The 19,559-nt window shown below is 39.0% G+C and overlaps 2 protein-coding genes across 10 annotated transcripts in view; one reads left to right on the top strand and one right to left on the bottom strand.

Moving 5' to 3' along the window:
- Positions 1–2,446, top strand: part of rai2.L (retinoic acid induced 2 L homeolog) — a 39,748-nt gene extending 37,302 nt beyond the window's left edge. Inside the window, exon 2 of the mRNA XM_018246882.2 lies at positions 148–2,446. Within this exon, the coding sequence (XP_018102371.1) occupies positions 254–1,930 (1,677 nt within the window). The 5' untranslated portion in view covers positions 148–253 and the 3' untranslated portion in view covers positions 1,931–2,446. The remainder of the gene's footprint in view (positions 1–147) is intronic.
- Positions 2,447–6,962: 4,516 nt separating this feature from the next.
- Positions 6,963–19,559, bottom strand: part of scml2.L (Scm polycomb group protein like 2 L homeolog) — a 64,922-nt gene continuing 52,325 nt past the window's right edge. For 6 of the 9 annotated variants that reach the window (XM_018246886.2, XM_018246883.2, XM_041582235.1 and 3 more), the window contains exons 7-14: positions 19,036–19,280; positions 17,994–18,123; positions 14,165–14,368; positions 13,092–13,274; positions 12,757–12,867; positions 9,798–10,082; positions 8,783–8,946; positions 6,963–7,516 (exon numbers count right to left, since the gene is read on the bottom strand). In XM_018246886.2, the coding sequence (XP_018102375.1) occupies positions 7,394–7,516; positions 8,783–8,946; positions 9,798–10,082; positions 12,757–12,867; positions 13,092–13,274; positions 14,165–14,368; positions 17,994–18,123; positions 19,036–19,280 (1,445 nt within the window). In that variant the 3' untranslated portion in view covers positions 6,963–7,393. The remainder of the gene's footprint in view (positions 7,517–8,782; positions 8,947–9,797; positions 10,083–12,756; positions 12,868–13,091; positions 13,275–14,164; positions 14,369–17,993; positions 18,124–19,035; positions 19,281–19,559) is intronic. The other 3 variants (XM_018246888.2, XM_018246887.2, XM_018246890.2) reach the window with 2 other exon arrangements.

Below are 19,559 nucleotides of genomic sequence, written 5' to 3' on the forward strand. Positions count from 1 at the left end.
TCATTGTAGCACACTCAAAACTGACAGTTTTGTGAACCATGAGGACATTGACAATAAAATCCCATTACAATTAAATGTATTTTTTTTTAATTGGAGGTAGCCGTTATCAAAATGCTAATTTAAGATGTCTGTCTGTCTGTCTTGCAGGCTATCAAGATGCAGCTGCACTTCAAGCAATATTGTGGGAATCCAGAGCTAAAATAAGGCAATGTAAGGAGCACCAGTGAGATCTTCCACATTATCAGTGAGAAATATGGAGGAGCTCTATAAAGAAAACCAAGACTTGCAAATTGATTTGAACAGCCCTCCTCCCACCCTTTCTAACAACAAGCTGGAGAATGGGGTTACTCAGCTAATTACGGCAGAAGCATGGAATATTAGTCCTTCAGGCTTAATGAAAAAAGCCCTTTCACCACTAGTGACTGCTCCAGCCCCGGCCATTTTGAGCCCGTCCTCGGATTCCCAGAGTGGCGTAGCCTTGAAAATGGCCGCAACTGTACTGCAGCCAATCTGCTTAGGTGAAAGTCCTGTAGTGTTACCAATACACTGGCAGGTAGGCGGCACACAACCACAAATGAGCACGAATGGCAGCACCCCCTATGTAATAACAGCACAAGGCCCTGTCCCACTACCTGTGCTTTTGGAGCAACATGTGTTTCAGCATTTGAATTCACCTCTGGTTTTACCCCAGGGTTCTCCATGTCCCCTTACCTCTCTTCAGAGCCACATCTTCCCTCCAGCTGCTCCATCGGTTGGCCAGCCACAGATTCTAGATCAGAAAACTTCTAGCCCGATACAGGAAGCAGTGCTGCCGCCAGTTTTTACAGCTCCAAGTTTTCCTTCCATCTTGCAAGATTTCTTCCCATCACCTAATAGCTTGGGGGCACCATCTCCGTGTCATATACCTCCAGATTATGCATCCAGCAATCTTCACTCAATTCCACCCCAACTTTTTAGCTCATCGCCTTTGTCTCCGCTTGTTCCTCCTGCAACCTTGTTAGTGCCGTACCCAGTGATTGTCCCACTTCCGGTGCCAGTGCCTATACCTATCCCAATCCCTATCCCAATGTCGCACTCGGAGACAAAAGGCAGCGCAAATGAGCCAAAAGCTACAGTAGAAATTCCAAAGAACTGCAAGGAAACCCAAACCCCTTTGGAAAAAGAAGAGGTCAAGCCATTTGAAACAGCAGAAAGAAGAGCGCTTTCTCAGTTTTACCGCCACTCTGTCATTAAAATGAGCAGTGAAAATGAAGCACTAGACCTATCAATGAAAACTGAGCCTTTGGTTCTAAACACTGACATAAGTATCGAAGTGAGACAAGATGATGGTGTTCTTGATCTGTCTGTCCCTGTAAACAAAAGATGCCCCAATACAAATAGTCACGGCAGCACCAGTATGCCTTGCGCATCTCCGTCTGAGCCTCGAAGCCATCCCCCGATTAAGAACAGTCCGACTGCTGCATCTTTTAGTTCCCTGCTGGTTCATCACGAGCTGGCACCGAAGCGGGACAGCAAAGTTATCTGCACCAACACTGCCGAGCTGCTCCGCCAGCAAAAATGGATCCCAGAGCAAAGCGCTAGAGCTGCTTACGAGCCAAAAACCAGCAACAACATTGAACTTGTTAGCAGCTCCCAGACAACCAAAGTAATCGTGTCAGTTAAAGATGCAGTTCCTGCCATTTTCTGCGGCAAAATAAAGGGGCTTTCTGGCGTTTCCACGAAAAACTTTTCTTTCAAGAAGGACTTGCCTCAGGACTCTGCTGCTCAGTGCTATGATGTGAAGAGTCAGGCCGAGCACAGGGAAAACGCAGAAGCACTACGCAAACAAATTAAAAACAGAAGCGTAAAGTTAAAGAAAGTGAATTCACAAGAGATACATATTCTTCCAATAAAAAAACAAAGGCTGGCTGCCTTTTTCCCTAGGAAATAACACCCAGTCCAAGACCAGGCATCTGACGTTCCATTGCTGTAAATTCCCCAAGGTCATAATCTTGTCTCAATAAACTTAATTCTATTCGTTACACAAAGGGATGGGAGCTCTCCAGGTTCAGTTTAGTGTTGGTGACTGTGAAAGGAAGACTTTTTGTTGTTGTCGTTAAAAATGTAGTCGTCTCTGTACTACAGGGACCTGTACACGAGCCGAAAGCAAGGGAACCATCCTGCCTTTATATACGCCTTTGTAATTTATTACAGTTGGGTGGTTGTGGGACACTAGAAGTCAATAGCCAGAGTACCTTTTAAGCTTTTTTTTTTTTTTAAATCTGTTTCTTGTATCGGCAAGTCCAGGAAAGCAACCTATTTTTAAATGGATTGCACATTTTATGCAGCTTTTCCTAGAGGTCTGGACTGGCCAGGGTTGTTTCTACTGCCAAGGACTGCTTCAATACTGTATTTAATATTGATAGCTACATTGCATATTTAAATAAATGTTTGTATGTGCTAGTCACTTGCTGAATGATGTCATTTTTGGGCAGTTTTGGGGGGAGGGGAAGCCATCATCGCTGGATTTGAGGTTTTATCCAATAGGAGAGTCAAACAGGAGATTGTTTGTGAAGCACTGATGGCTCCCAGGTCCTTTTTTGGGGAAATGTATAAAAGCTGTAAATTGAGGGAGCAATAAATAATACATAAATGACCAGATTACATTGCCAATTTGTATTGCTCATGCATTTGCATTTATTAAGACTCGCTTAAAGTTGGCTTTTTTGTTGGAAGGATTACTGTTGGTAAACATACGCTGCACACTAGTGGAAACTATAACATGAGCAATTATGGGCTAAGGTACTTCAACCTTTAATGAACTTTTAGTGTGATTTTTTATTTTAAGACAATTTGCAATTGACTTACATTTTTTTTTTTAATTAGTTTTTGAAATAATTTAGCTTTTTGTTTGGCATTTCTCCAGGGGTTGTTGTAAGATGCCATAGACAGTCACTATTTATGGGGGCTGTTTGGGCCTCTGTGTAATGGAAATGCCAAGGCCTAGCTTGACTCCCAGTCCAGGCCTGAAACCCACCCAGTGCATAAACTGAACAATATCCAGGACACATAGATACACGATTATCCAGCTTCCATGTATGTAAAATCAGGGTGCAGTATGAAGACTTTTATTAATGAATATTGTGAAGTTGATTTGAGTCGCATTACATTTCATGATGCACAAACAGCTTTTTGGTGGAGGAGCCCTTTACTCACTTAGCCTGGCTACATAAAAGGCCACGTGCAGTAATACAGGTACAAGGTGTGATATTACCTTTAAATAAAAGATCCAATTCAGAGAAAGGCAAAAACGCTTTATTAATAAAATACATCCAGTTAAAACGAGTAAAAAGAACAGAACATTTGACTGGCAAAAGGACCTTGTGTTCTATACTGTGTGTATAGTGAGGTAAGCATTGCTGTATCCCTGCTTCAGAGCCAATTGAAGGGACAAAATATCTCTTTACTGCTTTTCTGATATAAGCTCATTCATTGTGGCACTTGGAAGTCCCTCTGCTTTCCAGAGAATATGTGTGCTGCCCACCATGAAAGGCAGAGGGACTTCATATCACTTCATCAAGGAACAAGGGAAGCCAAAGGAAGGTGGAGGAACAGTCCCTGTGACATCATGGTTTCCTTATTTTTTCCACTTCAGATACATTTACATAAACCCATCTGAATGGCAAAAGGTTTTTTCCTCTTATTCACTATGTACTTGTGACGATCATTCTTCTGCACACTGCACTATTGAAAACTCAGCAGAGCTCAGGGTTGGCAGTTGCAAGGGATCCCTGAACTCAATGCCTGCCATAAACCAGCAGTAAATTGGGGGCTCCCCCCAGATGCCCCGTCACACCCCTCCTGTATGCAGAGCTGACAAGGAAAAGTAGAACCGCATAGTTAAATGGACTTTATTATGTAGTGCCTTTCAATGCATGCCCTCATATTTCCCAACAGTCAATGCTTATGCATAGCCATTAAAGATATCAAATTAAATAGAAAAGAAGTTCTATTAAAAAGGAAAAAACTGCACAAAGACAACAGGTAAAACTCCTGAAACTCAATCAAGCAAAAACTAATTAAAGATACCGACAGCTAATCAGTCACAACCAATAGCAATAAAGCACAACATGATATAAAAGCTGTAGTTTCTACTGACTGCAGAGCCCTCCCAATAGACTGCATTTTATTGTATCATAGGGAATAGGAAAAAGGGCAATAACTAAGGATGCACCAAATCCTGTACCAAAGATTTAGCCAAATGTCAGACTGAATTAGAACCCCCTCCTCCCCCAAATTCCATGTTATGAAAAATGTTGCTTTCACTTCACCAGTACCATGTCTTACATACACACATTAAAGGGGATTTAGCATGGTAATATATTCTTATTTTGTTACTTTGACTGGAATAGATGTAATATGGAACATATATATTCTTTTTCCAAGATTCTTCCAAGTTCATAAACATGAAAGGTCTCCGTTTTTTGTTGAACTGTAGCCTGTTTGGGGATGCAGAGAGTTGAAGTGCAACTAAGCCTTCTTTTGTATTTGTAATTGCAGGACATATTTTTGGCCTGAGATTTAGTCCTATTTAAAGATTTCATAAGAAATGTGGACATGTATATCCACAATGTTATTACCTGTTAGTAAAGCTTAACCTTGGAGGTTACGGTTTCCTCATTAGGTTTAAAGATGAAATCCTCACTCATTGGGTGTTAAACACTCATTGGGTGTTAAATTCATGGTTTGCAGTTACCACCAAAAAAACATGATCACATCAAATACACAAGATATAGCAACATTTAATTGCTAAAACCTGAGGAATCAAACATAAGAAAAGTCTTCTCATCAGTAAAGTGTGCAGAAAATACATCATATAGATCATTTTGTATACAAAAGCCATCACAAAATATAATTCACACACTAAATATTCAGTAAGAAAGTCTGTCTGTAAGAGCGTCTGTCCTTGGCTACACAATGGCATACAGTTATACAATGTATAAAATGTATTTATTTATTATGTAGCAATGGTGTAATTTAACACATTTTCCTGTAGCTCATTAATGGCAGTATTGCCGTATATATTACACAAATGGAATACTGCATATTGCATAGGACAAGGAATGGCTCCCAGCAGAATGTGTTCCTGAAAATATAAATCTCTTTAAATGATTGCTCACTCTTTTGCAATAGAACCCCCTTTTGTAACCCAAATGTTACATGTGTAGATATTGCTTTAGAGATAAATCTGCTCGCACCTAAGATGACAATGGATGCTGAAGAGCCTTAGAGGCAATAGGACTCATATCATGAGAGCCAATCAAATGTATGGCTGTATTGTTCTATCTGCAGCTGGGAGTCAAAAGCTGATCATTCATTGGTTGCTACGAGTTACTGCCCAGTGTTGATAAATGAGCCCCACCGTTGAGGTCTTTATAAATGGTTATACTAAAAAAAAGGTGTGTTTTTTCTTTCAATATTATTTATTGAAAGCAATGATATGATTGGGATTCCTATTATAAATGGGAAGGGTGAGAATTCAAGTTGGCTCCAAATGGTTGCTGATGCACTGTAAACATAGTACAGGTATGGGACCTGTTATCCAGAATGCTCGGGACCTGGGGTTTTCCGGATAACGGATCTTTCCGTAATTTGGGTCTTCATGCCTTAAGTCTGCTTCCAATAAGGATTAATTATATCTTAGTTTGGATCAAGTACAAGTTACTGTTTTATTATTACAGAGAAAAGGAAATAATTTTTAAAAATTAAGATTATTTGGATAATTCTGAGCTTTCTGGATATCTGGTTTGCGGATAAGGTATCCTATACCTTTATATGAAAAGCAACCCTTTTAGTGCCAGTTGCTGACTCTTGAGTTATGCTACATGTTTTCACATAAACAAATGAGCCACAATCAAACGCTTGTAGCAGAGTCTACGCTGCATGGCACTAAAAGGGTTAAACTAGCAACACTGGGTTCCTGATGTAGGTCGTGGTTGGCCAACCACAGGCATGGCAATTTTTCCCCCTGTGTTTTACAGGGGGTGGGGTTTCCAGTTCAACTTAAAGGGCACATGTAGCAATGTAAAACTGCTCAGAATGCTTCTGCTTTACACTGCCAACATCACACAGGAATGTCTCCCTGCTGTTTGACCTGGGCAGAAAGCCAAAAGCTTCATTTTCGGAAACAGGTGGCATCTCAACTCTCTTTTGTCAATGGCCAATAGAACTGAAAAAAGAAATCATCAGGAGACGCTTTCAGTTTCAGCAATTTACATGCTCCCTTTAAATAAACAAACTGCCAGGTAAGTTTAATGCCAATTTCATTGAAATAAACCTGCATAAGTAAACCAATTTAAACATAATAAAGTAGAGCCTGCTAAACTGGCTCATAGGCTGCTTGCTTTAAAACTAAAGTTGCAAAACTTGGTAAATGACAGGAGTACACATTCCATATATTAATGATTTTGAAGTCTGTTCTTTAGAAATATGGGAACACAGTCCAAGTTTTCAGACAAAGAAAATTAAATTTAGGGGGTTATTTATTAAAGTCCGAATGCCAAAAAACCCGAAAAATTTGTGCGTTTTTACTATAAAATCCGAATTTTTCTTGAGAAAAAAAAACAAAACAATATTTCGGTATTTACTATCCCCCCCCGAGGATGGAAAAAGTCTGATTCCGAAAATCCGGCATCTCAGACCAGCCGAGGTTGCATATACTGTAAGTCAATGGTAGAAGTCCTGAAGATATCCTGATCTGCTCTGGGTTTCGTGCAATAATCCAAAGATGATGTAGTTTTCAGGCAAAAATCCAAAAAAAGTCTTAGTTTTCGAGCGGAAACTCTAAAAAAAATTCAACAGATTTTTCGGGTTTTTCCCCGCACAGAAAATTTTTGGGAAAATGTATTGATAAATAAGGGGTAAAAAACCCGCCTGAGTAGTTTTCATAAAATAATGAGATTGATCTGGACTTTGATAAATGGGCCTCCCCGTGTAGCTGCCAAAGATAGCACAGTCTTAAAAAATTTCCAAAAACAAAAAAATATATTTAAATAAATAGAAAGCAATAAAAAAAATCTACAATGCTGGTCTTGGTCTTGTTGTATCAGCCACTCCTGAAATGCTACTTTGGATATTAGCCTTTTGGTTACAAAAGAACTTCTGTATGAATCAGTGCAGCAAAAATCCACGGAACAGACAACGACAAAGAGGCTCCAGCTCTCCTGCTGTTCAGCGCCACCATAGCGTAAAAACAATATGTCTACTTTTTTTTTTTTTTTTTTTTTTTTTTTAAATTATGAGCATTTTAAAAATAATTGAGATCTTTAGTGTCTGTATTATATTACAAAAAAGGAGGTATTTTATAGGCAGTTGCAAGCTTATGCATACGTGAGATAATACTAGAGGTAATGGATTACTTTCCTTGCTTTAGTCTTTCAATGTGGTAGCACAACTTCAGGGCTGGGCCAAGTTTCAGTCCCATGTATTTCATAATCATGTCACTTCGAAGTAAGAGCAGAGCTGTGCCATCAATTTCCTGTAAGGAGGGAAGGAAACCGATGTTTAGCATATTCACATTAGTCATACTATCAGAGAACTATGGCTTTCAAAACCTACTACGTGAAACCATTGCAATTTTCACTTAATCCTTTACTGCAATGAGGAATATATGCATTTTAGTCTGTATACCCTGGGTGGAGGGACTCTCTGTGTGGAAGTTTGTTGTGATTATTATCTGAGGGCTGTGTTTCTATGTGGAGAGGAGCTGTAAGATGTACAATGGGTCAGGGCAGTGCTAACAGCCATTATGCTCAGTGAGATCAAAGGGATACGGTCATGGGAAAACATGTTTTTTTCCAAAATGCATCCGTTAATAGTGCTGCTTCAATAGACTAAAATACGTTTCTCAAAAGAGCAAACAGATTTTTTTTATATTTCATTTTGAAATCTGACATGGACCTAAACATATTGTTTCCCAGTTGTCCCCAGTCCCGTGACGTGTGCAGTGCCGGGCCAAGTCAGCTGGGCAGACAAGGCAACCCGGCGGACTACACTGCCCCCTTATGATGTGCGCGCACGCACAGGCGCATGTGCACACTCGCGGACAAGAGCAGAAGTTGTGCACGCACAGACAAGCACACAAGACGTGCATTCGGGCGTATTGCGCAGAAGAACGCGCACGTCCAAGAAGTGGGGATTTATGCTATAGGTTGGGAAATAAAAGTCTGAACTAGGGGCAAGGCAGCAGAAGGGGTACGGTGCCTTGCGCCCCTCCACCTTTGCGCCCTAGGCATGTGCCTCTTCTTCCTACCCCTAGTTCTGGCCCTGGACATGTGCTCTGATAAACTTCAGTCATTCTTTACTGCAAATTGGAGTGATATCACCCCCCCTCCCAGCATTTTAACAACAGAACAATGGGAAGGTAACCAGATGGCAGCTCCCTGACACAAGATAACAGCTGCCTGGTAGATCCAAGAACAGCACTCAATAGTAAAAACCAGGTTCCACTGTAACACATTCAGTTACATTGAGTAGGAGAAACAACAGCCTGCCAGAAAGCAGTTCAATTCTAAAGTGCTGGCTCTTTCTGAAAGCACATGACCAGGCAAAATGACCTGAGATGGCTGTCTACATACCAATATTACAAATAAAAAAAAAATACACTTGCTGGTTCAGGAATGAAATTTTATATTGTAGAGTGAATTCTTTGTAGTGTAAACAATTAATTGAGAAATAAAAACTACACAATAAAAATCATGACAGAGTCCCTTTAAAGTAAAAAAAAAAAAAAAAAGGTTCGTACATGTCTTCTGAAGAGTTCTGCATGAGGGGCCAGAGCTTGGGGATCTGCTTCCTTTACAAAACGCATGACGTCATCTACAGACCATGTGGCTGGATCTTTACTGAGGCCTTGTGTGGTTTGCCGCTCTGACGAGTGAAGCTCGGGTCCTGTTGTAGAACTTGCAGCTTTAAAAACAAAATATACAGTAGCTTATTAGTCAAAGCCCATTAAAGCTATAGTGTGTATTTAAAAAATACACTGCAAAATTCAAATTGCACAATTAGTTTTTTTTTAGCATTTCCCATTAACTTCATTGTTGTGGTTGGATCTTATATAAACATGTTATGCATCATTTGGGACCCACTGAGTACTCTTGTACCCAAAGAAGCCACTGGGTCTGCTACCTCTTTGTTGTTGCCCTCATTACCCGACTCCATAAATCTAAATCAACAGCTTTTGTTTGGTTTTGGTGATTATGGTCATTTTAGCAGAAAACAATGAGAAGGAAGATTTTCTATTTCAATGTTTAGACAGCTGATGTGTCTCTAGAAGTCTATGAACAAAGAGTGGCCAGATGATCAGGGTCTCCTACACAGAACAACCCCCATTTGCCTCTCTTTTTACCTGAAGAAAGATATAGACCCGAGATGTTCTACACTGCCTAAAGGTGGCATTACACCTTGCACATTTCTTGCTTGTGCTTCCTTCAGTTCATTTCCCTAGTGTCTTGCTGGGAATGAATAGGAAGGCCCCACAATTTTCTTATAGCTTAAAAAAATAAACTGTTAAATTTTATAGAAGCCTACTTTATTTAATTGTGAGGTCAGGGGACACAATAATTTGCCCTGGCCGAAATATATATTAAGTATTCCATTTCACCTCCATAACTAAGAGTGTGACTCCAATTACTCCTTATATTAAGAAGATAGTGGCAAGTCTACCATTAATGTTTTTATTCAAATTTAACCAGCCTTCTATTTGTGTATGGATTTACCATTAAATGTGTATAAATAGTTTAACCTTCTGCAATATTTACCTTCTATTCTCCTCGGAGTGTGATTTCGGCCAGTATCATAGTAGCAGCTGTTGCTGGCAGAGCTAGAAGATGATCTACGTACAACAGGAGCAGAATTTGAGGTAGCAATGACAGGCTGAACTGAGCCCCTGTAATAGGCTGATGTGGCTCCTATGTTGCGGTACTCGGCTGTGTTTCGTGTAGCTGGGCTAGGAGTGCTTACTACATTTAGTGCTGAATCCATGGACCCCTCTGAAAATCTTTGATCTTTTGGAGTGGAGTTTTCTTCTGTTGGTGACGTTTCTGCTACAGAAAGGTATTATTTAAAAAAACAAAAGTGTGACTTCATGGGACAGGAGAACACATATAGAGCACCCCTGCCAAGGAAACCAAGAGGGTGGGCGCCCCTACTGTTTTGCCTTTAATAAAACATGTCTCTATGCCATGACATGTTTTGCCTGTGGAGCTCTATATTTCCTTGTGTACATTATTTTTATTCCTAGGCAGGTTTACATTATTGCTTACTTGGACCTTCATAGAAAGTTACAGGCATGCGAGTCTTGGATGGGAGCAAATACTGTATTACCCCAAAACCAGTCTTCTGATCCCAGTGTTTGGGGCCCGGTTTGAATTTCATGTTTTACTAGTACACACCCCCTACCTCAATGCGAGAAATGTTAAATTGATACAGACACCGATAGACTTGCTTTTGCAAACCCGACTGGTTTGCCAACCTGACTGTCCCTTCTTAACCTGTCAGAGTTTCTAATATTAACCGACTACTACTGCACAAATAGGGCAGCCCCCTCATAGAGAAACATGGGGGTAAGATGTAAAAGCATCAGGCAAATAATTTTATGGCCAAATTATAAAAAGCATGTAAAGACAATGCAATTATAGATGTAACTAGATGGTGTCGTTTCTGAAGAAACCACAAGATGTTGGCTTTGAAACGCAAGAGGTGTTGGGGCCAGTAGCCCCTGGTGCATAGAGAGTACACAAAGTTGGTAGAATCTGGTTTAAAACTGTGAAAATTGAAGCAGATCAAATTGTACCATTAAAATCAATCAAAAAACCTGATTGGCTGTTTTAGGTTCCACCCACTTTTAAAATTTGAATCCCAGTCCCCCTGTGACCGACTGTGCCAAGTTTGTGGACACTCCCATTAACAATCTAAGAGCGGCGACAGTTTTAACTTTTCCCATTTAAACAAATGGCTAATATTTGATTGGCTGTGGTTGACACCGCCCACTTTTCAAAATTTTAACACCAGTGACCCATGGTGCCAAGTTTTGGGTCTCTGGCTTTAACACTGTGGGAATGACAGTGTTTTACATTTTCTCATTGAAGTCAATAGGGAAAATCTGATTGGCTGTTTGTTGCTCCGCCCACTTTTTGGAGTCCCCAAAATGTGACAGAACTTTTCAGGTTGACCCCATGACTAAGTGACCCAAGTTTGGTGAGTGTAACTTTAATGCTGTACGAGTGGCAAAAGTTTCAAATTTTCCAATGAAAGTCTATGGGAAAAAATGGGGTCTTTGGGGGGCCGCCACAGGGCCACGGAGGGTGGGATTGCTTAACAGAGCACAAGCAACCTTTTCGGGTTTGCTAAATTGCTAAAATTTCATTGGCTGTTGGTAGCTCCGCCCACTTTGGGGTGCCCCCCCAAAATACATAGTTTTATTCGGGGTGGCACCAACAATATGCGGTCCGAGTTTGGGGAGTGTAGCTTCAAAACTGTACGAGCGGCAGCAATTTGAAAATTTTCCCTGTCAAAGTCAATACGAAAAAAGGCGTCTTCAGTAGTCCGCCGCACGGGCGCAGTGGGTGGGATCGCTTACTAAAACACAAGCAACGTACTTTGCTATAAGGCGAATAGGTGTGGAAAGTTTGGCGCTTGTACCCCTAAAACTGTAGGAGGAGTAGCGTTTAGAAAATGGGGGGGCGCTAATAATAATAAGAAGAATAAGAACGAGCTGAACTAGTAGATCAATATGTTGGCTTCTTCAAAGCCAACATAATAAAAAATTTCATTTCTAGTGTCCGTATCTCTTTAAAGCTGGCCATACATTCGCCACCAAACTAGTGGATCTTTCAGTGATATGCCAACCAACGGCAGGGCTATATTGGGGTATTCTGAACATTCGGCCCTAGGGCCAGGCCCGGATTTGTGGAAAGGTCACCTAGGCCCGGGGCTAGGGTGGCAGGATTTTAGGGGGTGGCATGCTGCCCAACCACACGTACATTGGTTCAAAAACACTGGGGATGCGCTGGAGATACAATCATTTTTTAAATTTCCCGTGCACCAATCCCCATTGCTCCAGTCCAGATGATGAAAATTTGCACTAATAAAGGGGAGGGGACAGGGGCGACGAACGGCAACGGGCCTAGGGGCGCCCACTATGAAAATCCGGCCCTGCCTAGATTACAATGAGGAGCAATTGGCTCCAACGGGTCGGTCGTCGGAAAAATTAAACCTGCCCGATCGATATCGTGGCCAGATATCGATCGGGAAGACCCGTCGCAAGCCCCCATATACAGGCAGATAAATTGCCGAATTAGTCTAAAGGACCGATATCTGCAGCTTTATCGTATCTATGTGCTACTAAAAAAACACTTTTTTTCCTACTCACTAATGGTAGCTAGGTATTGAAAGATCCACTCATCTAGTGAGGTTGCCAAACGAGCAGATCTTCCCTCGTGGGCATATCAGGGGATACAGATCATTGGGGAGAGGACCACATCAAAGAGTGATACAGTCCTCATTCCGATGCTATTTATAAACTTGACCAATTGACAATCTGGCCAGTTTTTCTGCAAAGTAATGGCCAAGAAGGTCCCAAACATAGGCCAATATCCGGTTGATAAGGTCCGTTGCCAGTTTTTATTGTGCCCTGATCACCTTAAGACTTTGCTTTTTCTTCCCATCTATGCAAATTCTGGCAGAGATGATAAAACAACGCAGGAATAAGGTACCTACCTTCTGGAGGATGAGCTTCTGATCTTGGCAACTTGGGAGATAGTGGGGCTGAAAAGGGAGGAGGGTCTTGACAGTATCTTTTGTTGCTTCTATTAGTGATTTCTTCTTTTGCTTAACAATGAAACATAACAGGAATTACATAAAAATAAGTAGTACCTGATCATATAATATACAGATACTTAGACACTTAACGGTGTATCTGCTCTATGTGGATGGAAAGCTGTGGATCATTACAACAGTCGAGAAAATGCACCATGCGCCACAAACAAAAATCTAAACAAAAAAAAGATCTAAACAAAATCTTTAGAACTGTTCAACAGTCAAAGTGTCCTTACTTGTTTTACTCCTGTCATAGTCTGTTGGACTGTGTGCTCCACCCATGCGCGGGCTGAAAGGTTGGCTACTAAACAGATTATCACACTGCAGGCTGTGACACAGTTTCTCCAAAAATCGCAAGACAAAGGATGCACTGTTCACCGGTGGAAGATGCACAGTGTGTTTTTCTCCATCAAAAGAAGCTGCAAAATAGAAAGAGAACATGTATTCAGGCAAAAAATGGTGCAAGCTTAAGAAGATGTCTGATCAGATATTTTCAGAGATGGTCCCAAAAACAAGGAAGCTATCTTATTTTGAAGATATTGGGTGTTGTGGACATACAGCAAGATAAATAAAGAATGTGCACGTGTACTATATATAAAGTACTTTTTAAATATGTATAGGTAATAGGTAAGTAGCTGCATTAAGACATTTGTTTATTTTAATACGATTCAACGGTGTGTGCAGAGAGTTTGATTCTTCTGACACAATAGCATTTTCATATTGCAATCAAGATTATTCTAAACTTGGAAAAATCGCAGACTATATCTCTTAGCAAGTGTATAGTGTAAGGTTTGGCAAATCATACTTCATATTTCATTACACATGTGGAGGCACATTTATCAAGGGTCGAATTTCGAATTCATGCGAGTTATTTTAAACTCCCATGAATTTGAAATTTGACTAGTTGAAATTAATATCAAATTTTTTAAACTCGAATTAATTTAAACGACCCGAAAACTCGAATCAAGTTCGATTTGAATTCTAAAATCTCGAAGGCAGCAAACATCACCAAATTGATCCCTGGACCTCTCTCATTGACGTATACAGTAATTCAGCAGGTATTAGTTGGCGAATAGTTGAATTAGAGTTCTTAATGGGCCAGAGTATGATAAATCTCAAAATTTGAATTTGAATTAAAACTCAAATTAACAATTCGAATTTGAGTTTTGACTAGAAAAAAAATTTGAAAATTCGAATTTTCACTTCGACCCTTAATAAATCTGCCCCTTGATGTTACGATTTTAAAACATTGTTTCTATTTGGCTATGTGTATGTATACGCATTTAAATAATAAGGCAGAAGGACAAACCTGTTATGGCTTCCCCACCATGATGGCCTGATTTCAGGAAGCTGAACACTACTTTACTGTAGAAGGCAGAGTCAACACAGGCCTGCACTGCCTGCTGTAGGACTAGATTTACAGGCCCAGGCCCAAAATGATCAGGAAGCTGTAATACTTTTTTCTTATCCAGATGTGGTCCTGAATTACCATGCTTGTTTACATATACACAAACTAGAACGAGAATAAAGATAAATAAAAATAGATGATTAAACGGTAATTTCTGTGCACAAACATCACTATACACATAGATACATTCAAAACTGTATATATGCCACATCTGCGTAACTCAGTTTGTACGGCTTTTCACTATACTTCACACTGGATAGTAAAAAGCAAGGATGATACTTCGTTTTGTGTGGCCTCGCACACCCACATATTAATGCGACAACTTCAGTTGTACTTCTTAAATGAACGCTACACAATTTTGTATGGCAGCCCTGAAAGGCAATGCTATCGGTGGTGCGATCACAGTGTGGCCATTGCAATGCATAGTAGCCTCCTTGCACACCCCACATGCAAAACCTCACATTTTCAGTTGTACTTCTTATTGATTCCGTGATCAAAAATCTCTCAAAAAGATAAAGCTCCTCTTTAGTACAAGTATGGGATCCGTTATCCAGAAAGCTCCAAATTACTGAACAGCCATCTCCCATAGACTCCATTTGGATCAAATAATTGAAATTTTAAAACCATTTCTGTTTTCTCTGTAATAATAAAACAGTACTCTGTACTTGGTTCCAACTAAGATATAATTAATACTTATTGGAGGCAAAACAATCCAACTGAGTTTATTAAATGTCTAAATAATTTTTTTGTAGACTTTAGGTGGTTTATCAAAATCTGAACGTATCTCATTATTTTCTGAAATCTACTCTGACTAAATCTGCATGGGTTACTTCCCCATATTTATAAATAAATTTTCCCTGAAAAATTCTAGTCTGGGAAAAAACTTTAATAAATTGTGAAAATTGTTTACGAAAATTCGAATTGTATGAATTTTTTCAGTTTTTTGCCCAAAAAACATGAAATCTTTGGATTATTGCACGAAACCCACCGCAGATCAGGATATCTTTGGGACGTCTCCCATTGACTTATATACAACCTTGGCAGGTTTGAGATGCCGGATTTTCTGAATCAGACTTTTTCCATCCTCGGGGAAAAATAAATCCAGAAAGGTTTTTGCCACTCGAACTTTAATAAATGCCCCATTAATGTTTGGATATCCAAATTATGGAAAGATCCCTTATCCAGAAAACCCCAGGTGCTGAGCATTCTGTACAACAGGACCCATACCTGTAGTATGTCTTTTAAAATGCAACCAGTAGTTAACCCTCAGTATTGAAATATGTGGATTTTCTTACAGGAATGTAATAGTATTTGTAGTTATAGGGTCACATACAAACCAAAATAAAATCCATTAATATGGCAGATATGCTTTACAATAAAACTACAAAATTAGCAAACAAGGTAGATATCATTGCAGCATTTTAAGGGGAGTGTCTCATCACATATAATTAATATACTTGCCACTGAATTTTTTTTGCCAGGGTGCACAAAAATATCAGAAGCTTAGGAAAAGCAAAAAGCTAAACATATTAGAATACTGCTAACAGGATGTTCTCGTGTGCCAGTTTCTAGCAGCCTAAGGCAAGTAACTGAATTTCTATGTATCCATTAACAGGAAATGTGAGTTCTCGGAACAGAAACTTTCTTCGAAATATATGTTGCTACTTATAACTAATAACAAATACACCGTCTACTGAAAATATGATTTACCTGTACACATACAGTTAGGTCCATAAATATTTGGGACAACTTTTTTCTAATTTTGGTTCTGTACATTACTACAATGAATTTTAAATGAAACAACCCAGATACAGTTGAACTGCAGACTTTCAGCTTTAAGTGGGTTGAACAAAAAGATTGCATAAAAATGTGAGAAAATAAAGCCTTTTTTAACACAATCACTTCATTTCAGGGGCTCAAAAGTAATTGGACGAATTAAAAAACTGAAAATAAAATGTTCATTTCTAATACTTGGTTGAAAAACTTTTGCTGGCAATGACAGCCTGAAGTCTTGAACTCATGGACATCACCAGATTCGGGGTTTGCTTTTTTTTTTAATGCTCTGCCAGGCCTTTACTGTCAGTTGCTGTTTGTTTGTGGGCCTTTCTGTCCGAAGTTGTCTTCAACAAGTGAAATGCATGCTCAATTGGGTTCAGATCAGGTGACTGACATGGCCATACAAGAATATTATGCTTCTTTGCTTTAATAAACTCCTGGGTTGCTTTTGGCTTATGTTTTGGGACATTGTCCATCTGTATTATGAAACGTCTCCCAATCAATTTAATTGCATTTAGCTGGATTTGAGCAGATTTGAGCTGTTCCACGCCTTCTCCATACTTTTTTCTTGCCATCATTCTGGTAGAGGTTGATCTTGATTTCATCTGTTCAAAGAATGTTTTTCCATAACTGTGCTGGCTTTTTTAGCAAAGTCCAATCTAGCCTTTTCTTGATGCTTATGAGTGCCTTGCACCTTGCATGGCACCCTCTGTATTTACTTTACTGCAGTCTTCTCTTTATGGTAGACTTGTATATTGATACACCTACCTCCTGGAGACTGTTGTTCACTTGTTTGGCTGCTGTGAAACGGTTTATCTTCATCATGGAAATGATTCTGCGATCATCCACCACTGTTGTCTTCCGTGGATGTCCAGGTCTTTTTGCATTGCTGAGTTCACCAATGCTTTCTCTCTTTCTTTTCACCTGTATGGAGAGCTCCTTTGACCAAATGTCTGTTCATAGCAAAGTCTTCCACATACAAGCAACGCCCCCCCCTCAAATCAACTCCAGGGCTTAATTGATAATGACATAATGATGGAATTGGCCACACCTGCCCATGAAATAGCCTTTGAGTCAATTGTCCAGTTCCTTTTGAGCTCCTGAAATGAAGTGATTGTCTTAAAAAAAGGCTTTAGTTTCTCACATTTTTATGCAATCTTTTTGTTCAATCCACTTAAAGCTGAAAGTCTGCAGTTCAACTGTATCTGGGTTGTTTCATTGAAAATTCATTGTAGTAATGTACAGAACCAAAATGAGAAAAAGACTGTCCAAATATTTATGGACCAAACTGTAAATATTAAATGAAACACACCTTGTTAGGGTGTAAGGTGGCATTTTATTCAAAAATAAACAATCCAGCCATTGTGCTTTTCTTTAACATGCATTTTTTATCCACATCCTTGTACAGGAAGAAAAACTATACAAAGTTTTAAATGTTTTCAAAACTAAAGCAGATCAGTAGTAACATTCCGTTAAAAAGTCAAAACACAAAAATAAATGTGCTTTTAGTTTGCACTTCTAGTAGTTCCTATCAGATAGAATTAAGACATACAACAAGTAAAAATACCCATTTTTATTTTTGGTGTTACTGGTCTTATGATCTGTGTGCTACAGGTATGGGATCTGTTATCTGGAAACCCGTTATCCAGAAAGCTCAGAATTACAGAAAAGCGGTCTCCCATAGACTCCATTTTAACCAAATAATCCAAATTTTTAAACATTATTCCCTTTTCCTCTGTAATAATTAAACAGTGCATTGTACTTGATCCTAACTAAGATATAATTAATCCTTATTAGAAGCAAAACCAGCATATTGGGTTTAATTAATGATTAAAAGATAGACTTAATATACGAAGATCCAAATTACGAAAAGATCTGTTATCCGGAAAGCCTCAGGTCCCAAGCATTCTGGATAACAGGTCCCATACCTGTACAAACCTAGTGATATTTTTACCTGTGGAAATCACTGCCATAGGAGAACCTAATATTCCAACACCATCTTTAAGTATCTGGGATTTGTTGCCGTTGTCTCCATCAGATGTGTTTACAGGAAGCAGAGAGGAGTTTAATGTAATAGTTTCTTTCTGCAAATGAAAAAAACAGTTGTGCTATTATTGTGCCCACAAAGCACAGCGCATGATCCATTGCATAAAGCCAAATTACTTCATGATTGAGTAGAGAGTAAACTACTTATGCATCTGGGAATCTAACAGTAAAGATCGTAATGGTATATATCCTACGGAAAGCATCGAGCATTCCTTCTCGGCATATTTCCATTTCTGGCAGCCAGATGTGGACTATTAGGTGAATAAAATAGGTGGTTGGTGTTACTTTAAAACAATACAGTGGCATAGTAATTTAATTAAAGTAACAAACTGTACAGTCTATGTGGTTATCTGTGAACTAGCTCTGTGGACTAGTCAGTGACCCCATCTGAAAGTTGGAAAGAGTCAGTAAAAAATTTAAATTATAAATTATAAACTATAAAAGATAAATAATGAAGACCAGTTATAAAGTTGTTTACAATCGGTCATTCTATAACATACTAAAAGTTAACCCACCCCTTTAAGGAGCGTAATCTATGTTTTACTGGAGCAAAGGTAAAATAATAATGAAGCTCTCACTCAGATACATGTACCCTTCTAAATAGACAATAAATATTATGCATAATTAATGTGAAATTTCCTTTGAAAAATACAAAAAGATCATGCAAAAATGACACATTTTGTTAGAAGGAGCTCTGTTAACATTTGATAAGTGCAAAATTCTTAAATAGCCTACAGATGGTCTAAACAGATGATAAAACAAATGTAAGGCACACAAAAAAAACTAATTACATTCTTCTGAACATGCAGCAATTTGACTAGGAAAGAATAAATGATATATATATATATATATATATATATATATATATATATATATATATATATATATATATATTTTTTTTTTTTTTTTTTTCATTTTTTTTTTTTTTTTTTAAATTGCATAATAGTGACCTTTCTTCCTGGCTTTAACCCTGTACCCTTTGCTTTGAGGTTTTCTGGGTTGGGTGTGCTGCGCGACAGAGCAGTATTCTTTGGACGCTTGCCTTTCCTTGGAGAAGCAGAGGGTTGTTCCAGGCACTTGTCTCGCATTGGTTTCCTTCCTTTCTGTGCCTGCACATGTTTCTGAGGTGATTGCATTGAACGTTTAATACCTTTTATAGGTGATGCTGTTGCGGGACTTGTCTTTGGGAGAGAAACTGCAAAGGATAGAACATATCAAAGATTAATGGAAAATATGACTTGGGTAATATAATCAATCAGGGGAAGAGATCCCAATAAGTAACTCTTTTAAACTTACTATTTAGTGAGGCGTACTAAACATATTATAATTTTTTGTAAATTTGAACATCAGGGATATAAAATTGGCATGCTACCTGAGGCAGTTGCTCACCTTACAACAAACAGCTCATCGGTGTGCTCCCATAAACAAAATCTGACGCAGAAGGAAAAAAAGAGCACTCCTCGATTTTAACAAA

Source organism: Xenopus laevis, chromosome 2L (assembly GCF_017654675.1).
Source record: "Xenopus laevis strain J_2021 chromosome 2L, Xenopus_laevis_v10.1, whole genome shotgun sequence".
In the NCBI taxonomy this organism is placed as follows: domain Eukaryota; kingdom Metazoa; phylum Chordata; class Amphibia; order Anura; family Pipidae; genus Xenopus; species Xenopus laevis.